We start from the raw sequence: 15566 nt of genomic DNA on the forward strand, positions 1-15566 counted from the left end.
CTCTTAAACTCCAAGTCTGTAAAAGGTTGCACAATTCTCCTTTAGGTGACAATCTCCTGCAATAACTTCCCAACATGAGAGGCTGCAAGAAAGAATGATTCACCCCTGGAGGAACTTATCTGTTGCCTCTGTTGTAACCTTACAAAATTCTCTCACAATTATTGCTCCTGACTGCTGAAGTTGGTCTTAGCTCAATAATAAGTCATGTCTTACAGATACAAGTTCAGAGACAAACTTAAGATCTAATTCACTCATATCAGGACTGCATTGAGGAAACGTTGCATTATTGTGGGATTCTTGTTTTAGATGAGAAGTTGAAGTGAGGCCTCTAAAAACCTTCTCAGGTGGATGTAAAAAACCATTTGAGGAGAAGGGGAATTTTCCAAGCTGGAGACACAAGAGACGGCAAATGCTGAAATCTGGAGCAACAAACAATCTGCTGGAGGAACTTAAAGGGTTAAGCAGCATCTGTGGGGGAAAATGAATTGCTGAAGCTTCAGGTCGAAACCCTGCATCGGTCCTGTCCAGTCCAGCTGTTGTAGCAGACATTGATTCCTCAGCCAACATCACTAACACATATTTCGGTGATTGGCGTATTTGGATCTCACCGGGCATAAGCTGCCGTGCTGTTTCATACAGTATAAAGCGAGCATGTTTTAGATGTATGTTGTAGAGTTTGGTCCTTTGGGACACTGTGAGGCCCATTTATACATGCACTCTCCACTGTGTCTGTTAAGCTGAAAGGCTGCCGCCTCTCACAGCCTGCTCCTTCCCCTCTACCTCACAGTGTTGACCCATCGTACCACATCCTCTGCTACCTCATTCTGACACAAGATTGCCTAACTCTGCACCTCTCCCTCTCTCTATCTCCCTCCATTAATTTGTTGATATTTCTGCTGAATTCTGACAGGCCTCACCAGCTGATTTACCATAGTTTCTTCACCTGTGCCCTCAACACTGCAGGCACTGAAGGCTCAGTTCAAAACAACATTGCGAAGTGTTCCCTGCAAGGTTTTATGCTCACAACACCGAACCTTCCACACTGATACATCACAGCCTGTTGCATCAGCCAATGTCCGGCCTGCAGGATGGGGCAACCCATTTCCCACAGTTGTTGAGGCAGCCATTGTGGACCAATCTTCTCAGAAACCAGAGAATAAACTGTCAACTGGCTCGTTCACATCACTATCGATTGGAATGGTCAGTCCTTCATTGCAACTGATAGTCTTAGCTCTGCGATTTCCTTATCTGTATGTGCAGTGTTAACCAGTAGTACTGCTTGCAAGATGAATATCAGAACGTAGAAATAGAGGAGAATGGGGGATATGAGGGGGACCTTCCTCACCCAGAGAGTGGTGAGTACCTGGAACACACTGCCGGAGAGAGTGGTGGAAGCAGAGTTGCTGACAGCATTTAGGAAGTGTCCAGACCAGCACTTAAACCGCCCAGGCATAGAAGGCTATGGACATGCTGGAAGATGGGATTAATACAGAGGCTCCCCACTGGATGTGGTGGGCCGAACGGCCTTTTTCCGTGCTGTATGATTCTCTAACTTGAGGAGTAGAAGGCCATTCTGCCCCTCGAGTCTGCTCTACCATTCATCGAGATCATGGCTGAACTTTCATCTCAGTGCCATCTTTCTGCACTGTCCCTTGGTTCCCCTAATGACGAGAAGTCTACTGGTGACTACTTTGAATGAACACAGTGACTGAGCCTCCTCAGTCCTCTGGGACAGAGAATTCCAAAAGTTCCCTTCTCAGCCCTAAGCAACTTATCCCTTATTCTGAAACTGTGTCCCTGGCCCTGAAGCCCCCAGTCTGGGGAAACGTATTCCCTACATCCAGCCTGACAGGCCATACCGGAATTTTCTAAGTTTCGATGAGACCTTTGCTCATTTTCTAAACTCAAGAGAGTGCAGTCTCGGTCTGCCCAATCCCACACACATCAGCTGCCTCCAGGTGGTGTACCTAAAGAGTGAAGCACCAGCTCTGCTCTGTTGATTCCCCCAATGTCTCTGCACTCTGCTGCATTCCCTGTGCTAAGGTCCCCAGTCATGGGAAGTTTACTCATTTTCATCACCATTTCAGGGCTACCTCAGTTTGCACTAACAGCATTTAGTGACAGAGGAGGCCACTGTTCCACTCGTTGAGACAGCATTGCCATCACTGGAGAATTGGGGGGCTATTAATTACCATGGTCGCTCTGAATTATGTAATATAGGGAATATTTCTGCTGTTCACAAACAAAATAAAGAGCTGATTGTTGACTTCAGGAAGGGGAAGGGGGAGACGAACATGCGCCAGTCTACATTGGGGGATCGGTGGTGGAGAGGGTCAGCAGCTTTAAATTCCTGGGTATTAACATATTAGATGACCTGTCCTGGGCCCAGCATGGAGATGCAATCACAAGGAAGGCGTACCAGTGTCTTTACTTTCTTAGGAGGTTCAGCTTATCCCTGAAGACTCAAACAAACTTCTACAGATGTACTGTTGAAAGCATCTTGACTGGTTGCTTCACGGTCTGGTACAGCAATTCAAATGCACAGGAGTGCAAGAAGCTGCAGAGAGTAGTGGACTCTGCCCAGTACATCACGGGCACATCCCTCCCCACCATCAGTAGTATCTACAGGAGGTGCTGCCTCAAGAAGGCAACATCCATCATCAAAGATCCCCATCATCCAGGCCATGCCATCTTCTCACAGCTACCATCAGGCAGGAGATACAGAAGCCTGAAGTCCCACATCACCAGGTTCAAGAACAGCTACTTCCCTTCAACCATTCAGTTCTTGAACCAGCCAGCACAACACTAATCACTACAGTTTAGCAACACTATGACCACTTTGATCACTTTGCACTAAAATGGACTTTGTTGTATTTTGTTCTAATTATGTCTTTTCTTGTAAAAATTGTGTATAATTTGTGTTTAATTTATGTTTTCCATGTGAATGCTGCTTATCTGATGCTCTGTGTCTGTGATGCTGCTGCAAGTAAGTTTTTCATTGCACCTGTGCTCACATGTACAATAAACTTGACTTTGACTTTGAAAATGATAAACAGGTTTATAATATTACTGTTTCTTTCCTGTGGGGACTGAGCTGAGATGGTGGGGAAGACTAACTGCAAAATCCCCCAGGTTCACTAAAGTCCTTGAGGGAAGAAACCAGCCACCATAACCCAGTCTGGCCAACCTGTGACTCCAGAACCTCCCTGTGTAGTTCATTCTTCATTGGCCCAACAAGCCACTCAGTTTTACCACAAATGTCAGATTGAAACAGAAATAAAACTGGGGACACCACCTGGTATCAGTCTGGGCACCAAGTTGGGACATGACAAATTTACATGCAGCCCAGATGATCTTGAGAAGCCCTCCCCACAAGGTGAGGGTGACTGTCATTAAGATCAAGGCAGCTTTTGACCAAGTGTTGTATTAAGGTGCAATGGTGAAGAGAGTCATTCATGAAAAAACACTCTAATGGTTGGTGTCATGCCTCACAGGAAGGAAGATACTGGTGCTTATTGGAAGTCTATCAGCTCAGCCCCAGGACATCTCTACAGGAGTTCCTCAGGGCAGTGTCCTGGGCCCAACCATCTTCAGCTGCTTCATCAATAACCTTCCTTCCATCATAAGATCAAATGTGAGGGTGTACAATGATCAATTCCATTCACAACTCCTCAGCAAATTCAGCAGCTAATGCCTCAAGCAGCAAGACCTGGACAACATTCAGATATGGGCTGGTAAGTGGCACAGAAGCATCAGGCAATGATCATCTCCAACAAGCGAGAGTCTAACTACCTACCCTTGACATTCAATGGCATTACCATCCCTGAGTCCCCCATCATCAACAAACTGGGAGTCATCATTGACCAGAAACTCAACTGTTCCAACCACACAAATCCTCTAGCTACAAGAGCAGATCAGAGGCTAGATATCCTCACCTCCAGACCTGCAAAACCCATGACCTCTAACAAGTACAAAGGTAGTAGGACCAAGGGACCTCCACCACCTATAGGGTCCAGTTCACAGTTGCCCAACATCCTGACTTGGAAATATCTTACCATTTTGTCATCATCGTTGGGTTTAATTCCTGGAACTCCCTTCCCAACAGCACCACAAGAGCACTCTCATTAGAAGAACTTCAGCAATCTGTAATGGAGGCACATCACCACCTTCTCAAGGACAATTGGGGATGGGTCTTACCAGGAAAACCCAGGTCCCAAAAATGAACAAAAATAAAGAAGCTGCTTACTTCAGCCTTCCCTATAGCTTCCTGCAGCTTATCCCAACGTTGGTGTCATAGTTCACCCCAGGTAAGTGATAGCATGCACAACACATCACCAGTGAGACCACCAGCTCCATAACGGCCCCAGTGTCCACCTCTGGCCTCCTCCAGAGCAGCTGCCAAAACCTACACCCATACTTCAGGTTCTGGCTGGCCCCCACTCCTCTCACTCAATGTAGACATTGCTCAGCTGATGTGGCAGATCCTGGGGCAGACTGTCCTGGGAACGAAAGTCACCAAATGGGATTAGGACCTCAAGGATGGAAGCACCTCATTAAGGGAGGGTGTGTCTGGGAGCTGGCAAGGGTTGCACTGGAGGTTGTGGAGGGGGAGGTGGGATTGTGGCACAGGGAGGGTAAGGCTCTGGGGCCTGAGGAAGAGCCACAGTAAAAGGTATGTATGTAATTTAAGCAGGAGTTTCATAGCACCAGGGGGCTGTGGAAGCAAGTCCTCTTTAAACAATGCTGAAGCAAGCTCACACATTGCTTCTGCGTCAGTGGCCCATGTCACACATGGGACACACATTTCAACTTAACGTCGGCCACGAAATGGAGCTGAGTCTCTCTGGGCTCCTCCAAATATTAACGTGTCAGACCACAGAGTTCCTGGAGAGAAAATCACTGACATTGTGGAACTTTAATAAATCTCCAATGGCCTTTACCAGTGTTTTTTCCACTGAAGTTACATTGTGTAATACACTCATGCCTTACCATCCGATTTCTGGGCATGATTCTGAGGAAATTTCCATTTCTTACCTTAATGACTGGCTTTGCTTGGATGGAGGATCTGAAACGGAAACAGTGATGATACCAGCTCAGTAGTGGCTTTGTAAGTTTGTGTTAATTATGATTAAAACATTTGACCATAAAACCATAAGATATAGGAGCAGAATTAGGCCATTCGGCCCACCAAGTCTGCTCGGCCATTCAATCATGGTTGATTTTTTCATCCTCATTCTCCTGCCTTCTCCCTGTGACACTTAACCCCATCACCAATCAAGAACCAATCAATTTCTGCCTTAAGTACACCCAATGACTTGGCCTCCACAGCCCTCTGTGGCGATGAATTCCACAGATTCACCACCCTCTGGCTGAAGAAATTCCCCCTCACCTCAGTTCTAAAGAGACGTCCTTTTATTCTGACGCTGTGCCCTTGGATCCTAGACTCTCCCACTGATGGAAACATCCTCTCCACGTTCACTCTATCCAGGTTTTCAGTATTCTGCCTATAAGTGGCATATACACACCAAACACACCAGGAAATCTTGCAGCTTGTACTTTCTGGTGCAGGTATGTTCTTAACAGTGTGTAGTCTGAATTACTGACAAACAACAGAGTTCCAGGCCACACAGGCTTTACCCAGAGATGATGAAAATTGAGGAGAGATGGTGAGGTTCCACAATCTGACCACAGCTGAGTGCTTCTGGCACGGTCTATGATCTCAACGTGCAAGGTACCAGATTCTCGTTGAGAAATTGAGTATCAGTGTTTCAGGTCTTTCCCAGTTCTGCCCTGTCAGTAAATATCAGGGGATGCAGTGGTGGACAACCTGAATGGTACTTACTGCTGACTCACAGACAAAGGCAACCAGCCTTTTGTTTGAGCCTTTGGGACAGTTGTGATGAGAAACTGGCTGTGTGAAAAACTGTTGGCCCTACGTAGGATCTTTCAAGCTCCATGAAGAAATACAGGCAAACTGCCCGAATATATCAGCTTACATTTAAATCGATGTGGGCTGAATGGAATTGGTAGCAGATGAACTTCTATGCTGAGGTGCAACTGGACTTACAGACCCATCCTGAGTCTGTGACTCACTGATGATTTTGATTTAGTCTTGGAGACTGGGGATGGCCATGCTGTGATGCATCTCACCACGGACAGCCCCAGGCATTAAGTGACTAATTAGCTTAATATCTTGTTACCACAAATAGATAAATTAGAAAACCTCACTGTCTTGTTGGCATCAGTGACTGATTCCAGGTATGTTTTTGTGGTTTGTGGTATGATTAAGGTTGCTGGACTAGTTCCTATATTTAACTGCCAGTCAAACTCTGAAATTTGTCTTGAATAATATCTAGAGTTAAAGAGAAGTTCACAGTTCAAACTATCATAAATGTGTCCTGCTTAAATGACAGCTCATGAGTGACACAGTGGCACAGCTAGTAGAGACACAGCCTCACAGTGCCAGAGACTGGGGTTCAATCCTGACCTCGGATGCTGTTTGCGTGGAGTTGGCACATTCCCCTTTGACCGTGTGGATTCCCTTCGGGAGCTCCAGTTTCCTCCCACATCCCAAAGACGTGTGAGTTGGTAGGTCAGCTGGCTGCTGTAAATTGTTCCTAGTGTGTAAGTGAGTGGTATAGTATGTGGGGAGGTTGGGGGGGGGAGGTGGAGGAGTTGATGAGAATGTGAGGAGAATAAAATGGGATTAATGCAAGATTGGACCGGACATAGCACAGGACAAAATGGGATTGGACGGGTACATGGATAGGAAAGGTTTAGAGGGATATGGGCCTGACATGGGCCAATGAGACAAGCTTAGATGAGAATCTTGGTCGGCATGGACCAGTTGGGCCCAAAGGCCAGTTTCCACTCTGTATGACTCTATGACTGTATATGGGTGGTCGGTGTGGACTCACTGGGCTGTAGGACCTGTTTCTGTGATGTATCTCTCTATGGCTCCTTGACTCCATTTGTATGGCCCACTCTGATGTGAAGAACATGGATCACAGAGCACGGAGATAAAAGGCTGAGTTATACTTTCATGATTGAATGATATCAATTTGGCCAGACCTTTCAATTTTGAGCAAATCTATTGATTGACACCAAAGTAAATTTAGGTTCAAATTCTGGCAATGTGTGTTAATAAGAATCCTAACACTGACACCACATAAAATAAAACTCTGTATCCCCTCTGGGAGCACAGTTTTACAATATGTCCTTCTAGCTCACATCAAAAGGACAAGCCACCAGAATTTGTATTCCCACATATCAATTTTCAATGAATGTGTATTTTATAAAATGGCTGTGCATTACTTATTGGTAAATATGTAAGAATATGCTGATGTCTTAAGAGTTTTATTATCTTCTCAGTGAGAAGAGATGGGAGAATATTCAGAATTGCTTTTTCAAGTTCAGCAAATTAAGTATGTTGAATGGAACCTGTACAGGTTGAATTTATGTGTCCTGACACATATGTGGTGATCTGTGTGCATTGATTTGCATGAAATGATTTGTATCTGCCAATTAGCATGTGTTGATTTGTAAATAGATTTAAGGACCACTTCTGGCTTCTTGGCTCACTCATGGCTTTGCTCTGCACTTGGAGACTGAGGATGTTGATGCTGTGGTGGGACACTTACTCTCCCTCTCTGGTGGGGGAGGGACGCAGGGAGTGACAGTTCTCACATTGAAGGAATACCATGAATAGTAAAACGATATGCGAGCTCCCGTTGCTGAAGAGACCATAAAACCTGACATTTACAAGTGTCTGAATTAATTACATTCTGCCAAGGTAACATTAGAACAAAAGGTGTCTAATTGTTTGCAATCTTACCTGTTAAATCGTTTTCATAGATGTGCTTTTTAATCATGTAAATCTTAACCAAGACAAATGAGACAACTAGAAATATTCCTATTCCAGCTCCCATCAAGGCATACTTGAGTTCTGGAAAAGAGCAGACAGATAATGAAAGGTGGTGAGTGCTGATGAAGAGAATGTGGAGTGGCTATCCCAGTCCCACAGACAGGTTTAACCCCACAACTCAGCACTGCGTAAAGACAAAAGACTTGCCATTATTTGCAACTATATTGCATCTTTCATGACCAGGGTATATCTCATAGCGTTTTCAGGCAAATGGAGAGCTTGTTGAAATGTAGTCAACATTGTAATTTAGAAAACATATTACCCATCTGTACACAAGATTCCACAAGCAGAAATGAGTGACCGATCTAACTAGATTAACAATAACTTCTCTCTGGAAGAAGCATGTTTCAGCAAAAACAATTAAGTTGCTACGTTCAGTGTGTGAGAGAGGGACACATTAAAGTGTATCTCTGTAATGTTTTGTGTATGTTAAAGCTGGGAAAAACAGGGAGGAATGGGATATCAGAAGCTTCAGTAAGAAGTCGCGTACACAGTACAATAGTGTAGCAGTTAGCGCGACACTATTACAGCGCCAGCGATCAGGGTTCGATTCCCGTCGCTGTCTGTAAGGAGTTTATACGTTCTCCTGTGTCTGCGTGGGTTTCCTCCTGGTGATCCGGTTTCCTTTCACATTGCAAAGACGTATGGGTAGGTTAATTTAGGTTTAAGGTGGGCGGCGCGGACTCGTTGGGCCGGAAGGTCCTTTTACCACATTGTAAATAAAATTTAAATTTAAAAAAAAATTAAGATAATAGTTTCAGGCCCCACTGCACCTGAGCAGAATGTGAGCATTGGGGTCAGTGACGATATCTCTCAGCACAGATATCTCTAAACCAAAGTTCTGTCTACCCCTGTGGGGGGTGTACAATATCCTGCAATGCTGTTGAGGAGAAGTGGGATTTTCCCTGGTGTCCTAGGGACAGTATTTACTCTTCAACTGATATCAGAATGCAGATTATCGGGTCATTCTCTCAATGTTGTTTGTGGGAACTTGCTCTGTTTCCAGCATTAGAACCTCCACAATATTTCAGGAAGGACTTCACTGACTGCAAGACACTCCAGCATGTCTACAAGGGAATATGTTCACCATTTAATCATTAATCTTCTTTCTTTGGACACGTTACAGTGTAGCTGGAAATATTCAAGAACAGAATTTATAAACAGAAAATACAGCAATTCGGTCAGTGGGTAGGAAAATATTTGGGTTGTGGCCTTTCACCAGTGTGGAAGGGTTCAGGTGGCAGATGCGCCTTTGACAGGACTGAAAGAGGAAGATAGGACAGCAAAGGAGAGCCTGGAGTTCAGGTACAGATAACTTATTATCTATCAGAGTAAACTCAGGCTGGAGGGAGTGCAGTTGGAAAGCTAAACCAGATCGAGGACACTCACCAATTCCATCACCATCTTTGTCTGTTCCATTGGCAGATGCTTTTGTCGTGAAATAATCTACAACACAAATGTGAAAATATTAAATAAGTCCACAGTCATGGTATCTGGAAAGTGGACCCTCCTACAGTTTGCCCCCTTTAATATTTTCCTCCTTACCACTTGCTTCCAACAGCAACCCTCCCTGGCTTCTGGACACCTGCTGGTACCCACTGCTGAATCAAGACCTGATGGCAAACTAGCAGATTATATGCACACCTCCACTACCAAGAGGTCAGAGCTCCAGCCTCATCCCATCCTAATGTTCTGGTGCAACCCTCAAAGTCTTGATTTCTCCCCACCCCACCCCATCCCAACCAGAGCTCCAAATCTCCCTCCCCATCTCACAGGGACCTTTTTTACCGACGTTCTCTGACCTGTGATCTATCTGTTTTCCTCTACTAGCTGGTGGAGAAAGGTTCTTTGAGCACATTTGGGTACACGACGGACAACTATCTTCCTCTTTACACATGAGCATTGTGCAGCCATGCAGTACATTACCGAGTCACCCACAGGACACCAGTCCAAACCATCCTTGACCATGCAACCAGGTACACAAGCCTCGCACAGACGACAATCTGAGAGGTCAAAGCACTTTGTCAAGTGTCTGTCAAGTTCACACATGCCCTTTGATTTTAAATAGATAAGTTCAAACTTTGGTTAGGCCACACTTGAAGTATTGTGTGCATTACAGGAAGGGTGCGGAGGCTTTGGAGAGGGTGCAGACGAGGTTCACCGGGATGTTGCCTGGATTGGAGAGTAAGGAGGGGTTGGATAAACTTGGATAGTTTTCTCTGGAGCATCAGACGCTGAGGGGTGACCTGACAGGAGTTTATAAAATTATGAGAGGCATAAATAGAGTGGATAGTCAGAGCTTTTTTCCCGTGATAGAAATGTCGAATACTAGAGGATGTAGCTTTAAGGCGAGTTAGAGATGTGTAGGGTAAGTTTCTTACACAGAGTGATTGGTGCCTGGAACGGGCTGCTGGGGAAGTGGAGGAAGCAGACATGACAGCGGCATTTAAGAGGCATTTAGACAGACACTTGAACAAGCAGGGATGGAGGGATACAGACCATGTGCAGACAGTTGTGTGGTTTAAATTGGCATCATGGTCAGCACAGACATGGTGGGCTGAAGGGCCTGTCCCCAGCAATTCCCCAGCAATTTCCTAAATATATCCCACCCTTCCAGTGCTGAAGGGGAATTCTTGTTAATAAGAGTCATTTTTTGGAAAGTTAATTCTTGCTTGTAAATTTAATGGAGGTCGTCACCATATCATGAACAGAGGAGGCTGGAAGGAAGTGGCCATGCTGAGCTGAGGTGGACAAGGGGCAGGATGTGGCTGGTGTGTAGTATGAAGACACAGTGGTGGATTCTCTGCTCTGGACTCTGCATACTTCTACACAGTTAATGTAAATCAAATCTCAGTGAGGAAGTAGCCATCTCTGGTTTCCAACACTGTGATAAATGCCAGCCACTGAGGCTACTCACTGCAGAAGTCAGAACATATAACTAGCAGCAGATGCTCTATCACATCCCATGCTGTGTCACAAGGCAAGCCTCCTGTTTTAGAATTCTACAAATATCTCAGTACATGTAACTTGAGGTGAAAACTAAAACGTGTCCAAAAGTTTCAACAGATTCCTCAGGCAATTTTTGAGTCAGATTTCAGAGTCTGTGAACGTGTTCTGCCTGTCGTGTTGTGGTTAGGCTTGGAGTGAAGTAGTTGCCTTTGGAGATTCCAGTTCACCTTCACTCAATTTTCACTCAATTTTATCTGCATAAAATATTCAAATGTACTGCAAAGCGTGAACTGCTAAACTAGCAACGCAAGTCCATTTTTGGTCCCTTTGACTGTATGAATGGAAGGGATCTCCTGGCTTACTTGCGTACCAAGCACACCTCACAATATGACCAAGATACCTGCTAAGCTAACACACAAAACGCTGGAGGAACTCAGCAGGTCAGGCAGCATCGATTGAGGGGAATGGACTGTCAACGTTTCGGGTCGAGAGCCTCCATCTAGACCTGCTGAGTTGTTTTTGAAACCTCCACTCACCTGGTTGTGCTGAAGCCAGACTTGTCTTCTATTGTTTCCAAGCATCATCTGCAGCAACTGAGAGCTGGCAACGAGATGTCCAGGCCTGCCCAGATGTTCTGTACAGTATTTGAAACTGGAGATAATGCTTTCTGAGTTTTAGACATTAATTATCCACTTCTGGGCAGTTACACAAATATTTACTTTCCTGCAGGTGTACCTGGTGCTTGCTCCAAGCTGGAGTATAACTTTACACTCCTGACGTCAAGGAAAATGCAGCAAGATTTGGAAAGGGCTCCTAGAATTGGTATCACTGTGTCCTACATTATATTATCTGCCTGACACTATACAAGGGAATTTTTGACCGTACAATAGGCTCCAACCCTGATGGTGGAGAATCCTTCCAAATGTGGCTGCCCTGAGAAATTCAACCATTGCTGCATCTTAATTAACGGGTCCTAATGGAAGTTCAGCCTGGGGTCAAGCGAGGCTGTGCCATCGCACCAACTCTCTTCTCAAGCTTTGAAGAGTAGCAGAGGTGGGAGATGGATGGGGAGACCAAAGGCAATATCTCCGGTAGGGTGAGATCCAAAGAGGGTAATTACCAACACATTAAGTTTCATTTTCTGTGTAATGTGTTGTAAAGGATGTGGCTGTGGGACGTGCCCAGCAGACCAGACTATACGAATAAACTGAGAAAAACAGAACCAAAATGACAACAGGCCAAAATGGCTGGTTCTGTTACATACGGAAAAAAAGATTGAGCTTATTTGGTTTCAAGCTCCACCTTCCTGTCCTATCAGATTCCATCATCTGTAGCCCTGTGTTGCCTCCACCTCTCACCTCCCAGCCTCTTGTCACTATTCCCCTCCTTCATCTGCCTATCACCCCTCCTCACCTGGATTCACCTATTGTTTGCCAACTCTTGCTACACCCCTTCACCCCTTCCCTTCACCTTTTTATACTGGCTCTCTCCCCTCTCAGTCGAGATGAAGGGTCTCGACCCAAAACGAAGACAGTCTATCTCCCTCCATAGATCTGCCTGGCCCACTGAGTTCCTCCAGCACTTTGTTTGTCGAACATTCATAACAGTTGCACAGACTCAATAATGACCTGAGCTCTGCCACATTGGTTGGTGCTGGGGTGTTAACAATGCATCACCCTGCTCTGTGTTGCACACTGCTTCCATAGCCCAGGCCTGCCACAGACCTCTGCTGGAGGTTGCATTCTGCTAACTGCTCTCTGACTCTGTATCACTGCAGTCTGGAGACCTCCTCCACAGTGGTCAGATGCTCTGTTATTGTAGGTGTTAAAAGCAGGTGTCACTGAGGAAGCAGACAATAGGGTCCGGGTGTCACTGGAGCTGTTGAAGCTCCCAAGGCCAGGCGATGATACCCTGTAGATGTGAATGGAGAGTTGAACTCCTGACTCTGGATCTAACTCCAGCTGCTGAGAAGTGAGCGATACTGAAGAACCTTCCACCTGCCAAGGTGAAAATAAATCCTCTGCATTGGGGAATGGAAAAATTTTGCCGTGACCTTGCAGTCCCATGTCGTCTCTCTCTCTTTTCTTGCTTTGGTGTGACTACAGTAGGAGCTGACCAGTCCTGTCCAGTCACTCCTCCCCATGTGTGACATGATGCCACGTCACTCCAGATGATCCTGTTCATTCTCGACTGCATCCATCGAAGTCCTAGGTCACAGGTCAGGGCTTACAGAAGAGGGTGGTCGCTTCTGCCTCCACATGGATCCTCACTTTGAAACCATCTTCCATTAACTTCCTTACAGACAGAAGTGTATCAATCCAGTACTTCCCACAGTCTGCATTGTGGAACACTTCCTTTGGTTTTTAAGTTGAAGACCTTTCCCCAGTGCACTTTGATCTTTTCTAGTCACCTTGCGCCAATAATGCAGTGATCTCCCCCTTCACCACTCCCAGGCTTAGGATTCAACGACTGCCCTTGCACTTCACTGGAACTGGAATCTCTCCCACAACAGGAATTCTGTCTCATCGCATCATTGAGAGATACAGCACAGGAACGGGCCCTTCAGTCCACCATGTCCACACTGACTATCATGCCTACCTATACTGATCCCACTTGCCTGCATTAATCTCTCTGTGCCCTGCTCGTTCAAGTCCCCATCAAGATGCCTCTTAAGTATTGTTCCTGCCTCCACCACGTCCTCTGGCAGCTCATTCCAGATACCGACTACTCTTTGTGTGAAAAAAATGCCCCTTAGATCCCATTTAAATCTCCTCCCTCTCACCTTAAACTTCTGCCCTCTAGTTTCAGACACCCCTCCCATGGGAAACATATCTATTCTATCTATACCTCTCACATCTTTATATACCTCTGTCATATCACCTCTCAGCCTCCTTTGCTCCAGGGAAAACAGACCCAGCCTATCCAATCTCTCCTTATATCTCAAGTCCTCCAGTTCAGGCAACATCCTTGTGAATCCTTTCTGCACCCTCACTAACTTAATCACATCTCTTCTGCAGTGTGGTGACCAGAACTGCACACAATTCTCCAAGTCTGGCAGAACCAATGTGACGTACAACTGCGACATGATGTCCCAACTCCTGTACTTAATGCCTTGACCGATGGAGGAAAGCGTGCCATATGCCTTCTTCACCGCCCCATCTACCTGTGTTGCCAATTACTTGTACTCCAAGGTTTCACTATTCAACAAAACTTCCCAGGGCCCTGTCATTCACTATGTACGTCTTGGCCTGGTATAACTTCCAAAAATCCATCACTTCACACTTGTTCAAGTTAGATTCCATTTGACTTTCCATTGCTCGCTTTCCCAGTTGATCCACATCCTGTTGTAACCTCAGACAACCTTTGTTACTGTCTGCTATACCTTCAAATTTGTAAAACATTCTCCTGTAAATAAAAAGAGGTGAATGTGTGATAGCTCCAGGGGGCAGGTCATTGGAGGGGAAAGGTCAACAGGGAGAGGTCATCAGGGGCAGATCATCAGGGGGCAGGTCATCGGGGGCAGGTCATCAGCTTCTCTTTATACACAATTACCAGACCATCAATCTATTCTTAATCATCTGCAAAGTGATGGAAGCTGTCTTTCACTGATAACTTGCACACCAATGCCCTCTTTGGGTTTCACCACTCATCTCCAGACCTCAATAAATACAAACATGGGGCAAAGGGCTGAGTTTCAGGGGTGATGTGAGAGTGACTGCCTTTGACATCGAAACAGCACTGAATTGAGTATGGCATCAAGGCACCCTGGTGGAATGGAAATCCTTCCACTGCCTCACACAAAGGAAGATGGTTGTAGTTGTTGAATCCAACCCAGAATGTTACTGTCAGAGTTCCTCAGGGCAGTGTCCTCACCCCAGCTATCGTCAGCAGTTCCGTTATCAGGTCAGAAATTTGCTGATGATTGCACAATGTCACAGTTCCTCAGAAAATAAAGCAGCCACGCCTGTATTCAGCAAGACCGAGGCACTATTGACTCATAGGCAGGCAAGTGTCAGGAAACCTTTCCCCATGCAACTGCCAGAGAGCCTAATGTAACAACAAGGACAGTAGGAGCAAGAGAAGGTCATTCAGCCCATTGTGCCTGCTCTGCCTTTCAGTAAGATTCTGGCTAATCTTTTACCTCACCACCACTTTCCTGCACTAACCCCATATCCATTGATGCCCAATTCTATTGATCTCCTTCTTGAACACACTCAGTGACTGAGCCTCTGCGGCCCTTGGTGCTGAGAATTCCAAAGATTCATTATCCTCTGGGTGAAGAAATACTTTCTCATCTGTGTCCTGATTTTGAAACTGTGATGCCTGGTTTTGGATGTTGCAAACATCGTCCCTGCATCTACCCTGTCAATCTCTATAAGAATTTTGTACATTTCAATGAGATCACCTCTCATTCCTCTAATCTCTAGAGAGTGTAGACCCAGTCTGTTTTCCTTACACAAAGTAATCTGGTGAACCTTTGTTGCACTGCCTCTTTCACAAGTACATTCTTCCTTCCAGATTTGTACACAATATTCCAGGTACAGTTTCACCAGGATCCTATATAATTTCAATCTCTCTACTATGGATAAGAAAGGTTTAGAGGGACATGGGCCAAATGTGGGCAATTGGGACCAGCTTAGATGGGCATTTTTGTCAGCATGGACGAGTTGGGCCAAAGGACCTATTTCTGGGC

The 15566-nt window shown here is 45.5% G+C and overlaps 1 protein-coding gene across 3 annotated transcripts in view; it reads right to left on the reverse strand.

The window, feature by feature from the left end:
* Positions 1-15566, reverse strand: part of LOC127584608 (transmembrane protein 273-like) — a 47757-nt gene that overhangs the window by 7870 nt on the left and 24321 nt on the right. For 2 of the 3 annotated variants that reach the window (XM_052041395.1, XM_052041396.1), the window contains exons 2-4: positions 9314-9370; positions 7835-7945; positions 5035-5065 (exon numbers count right to left, since the gene is read on the reverse strand). In XM_052041395.1, coding sequence (XP_051897355.1) covers positions 5035-5065; positions 7835-7945; positions 9314-9370 — 199 coding nt within the window. Of the gene's footprint in view, positions 1-5034; positions 5066-7834; positions 7946-9313; positions 9371-11409; positions 11429-15566 lie in introns of those variants that run through there. The other variant, XR_007958408.1, reaches the window with a different exon arrangement.

The sequence above is a fragment of the Pristis pectinata genome, chromosome 30 (assembly GCF_009764475.1).
Source record: "Pristis pectinata isolate sPriPec2 chromosome 30, sPriPec2.1.pri, whole genome shotgun sequence".
NCBI lineage: Eukaryota > Metazoa > Chordata > Chondrichthyes > Rhinopristiformes > Pristidae > Pristis > Pristis pectinata.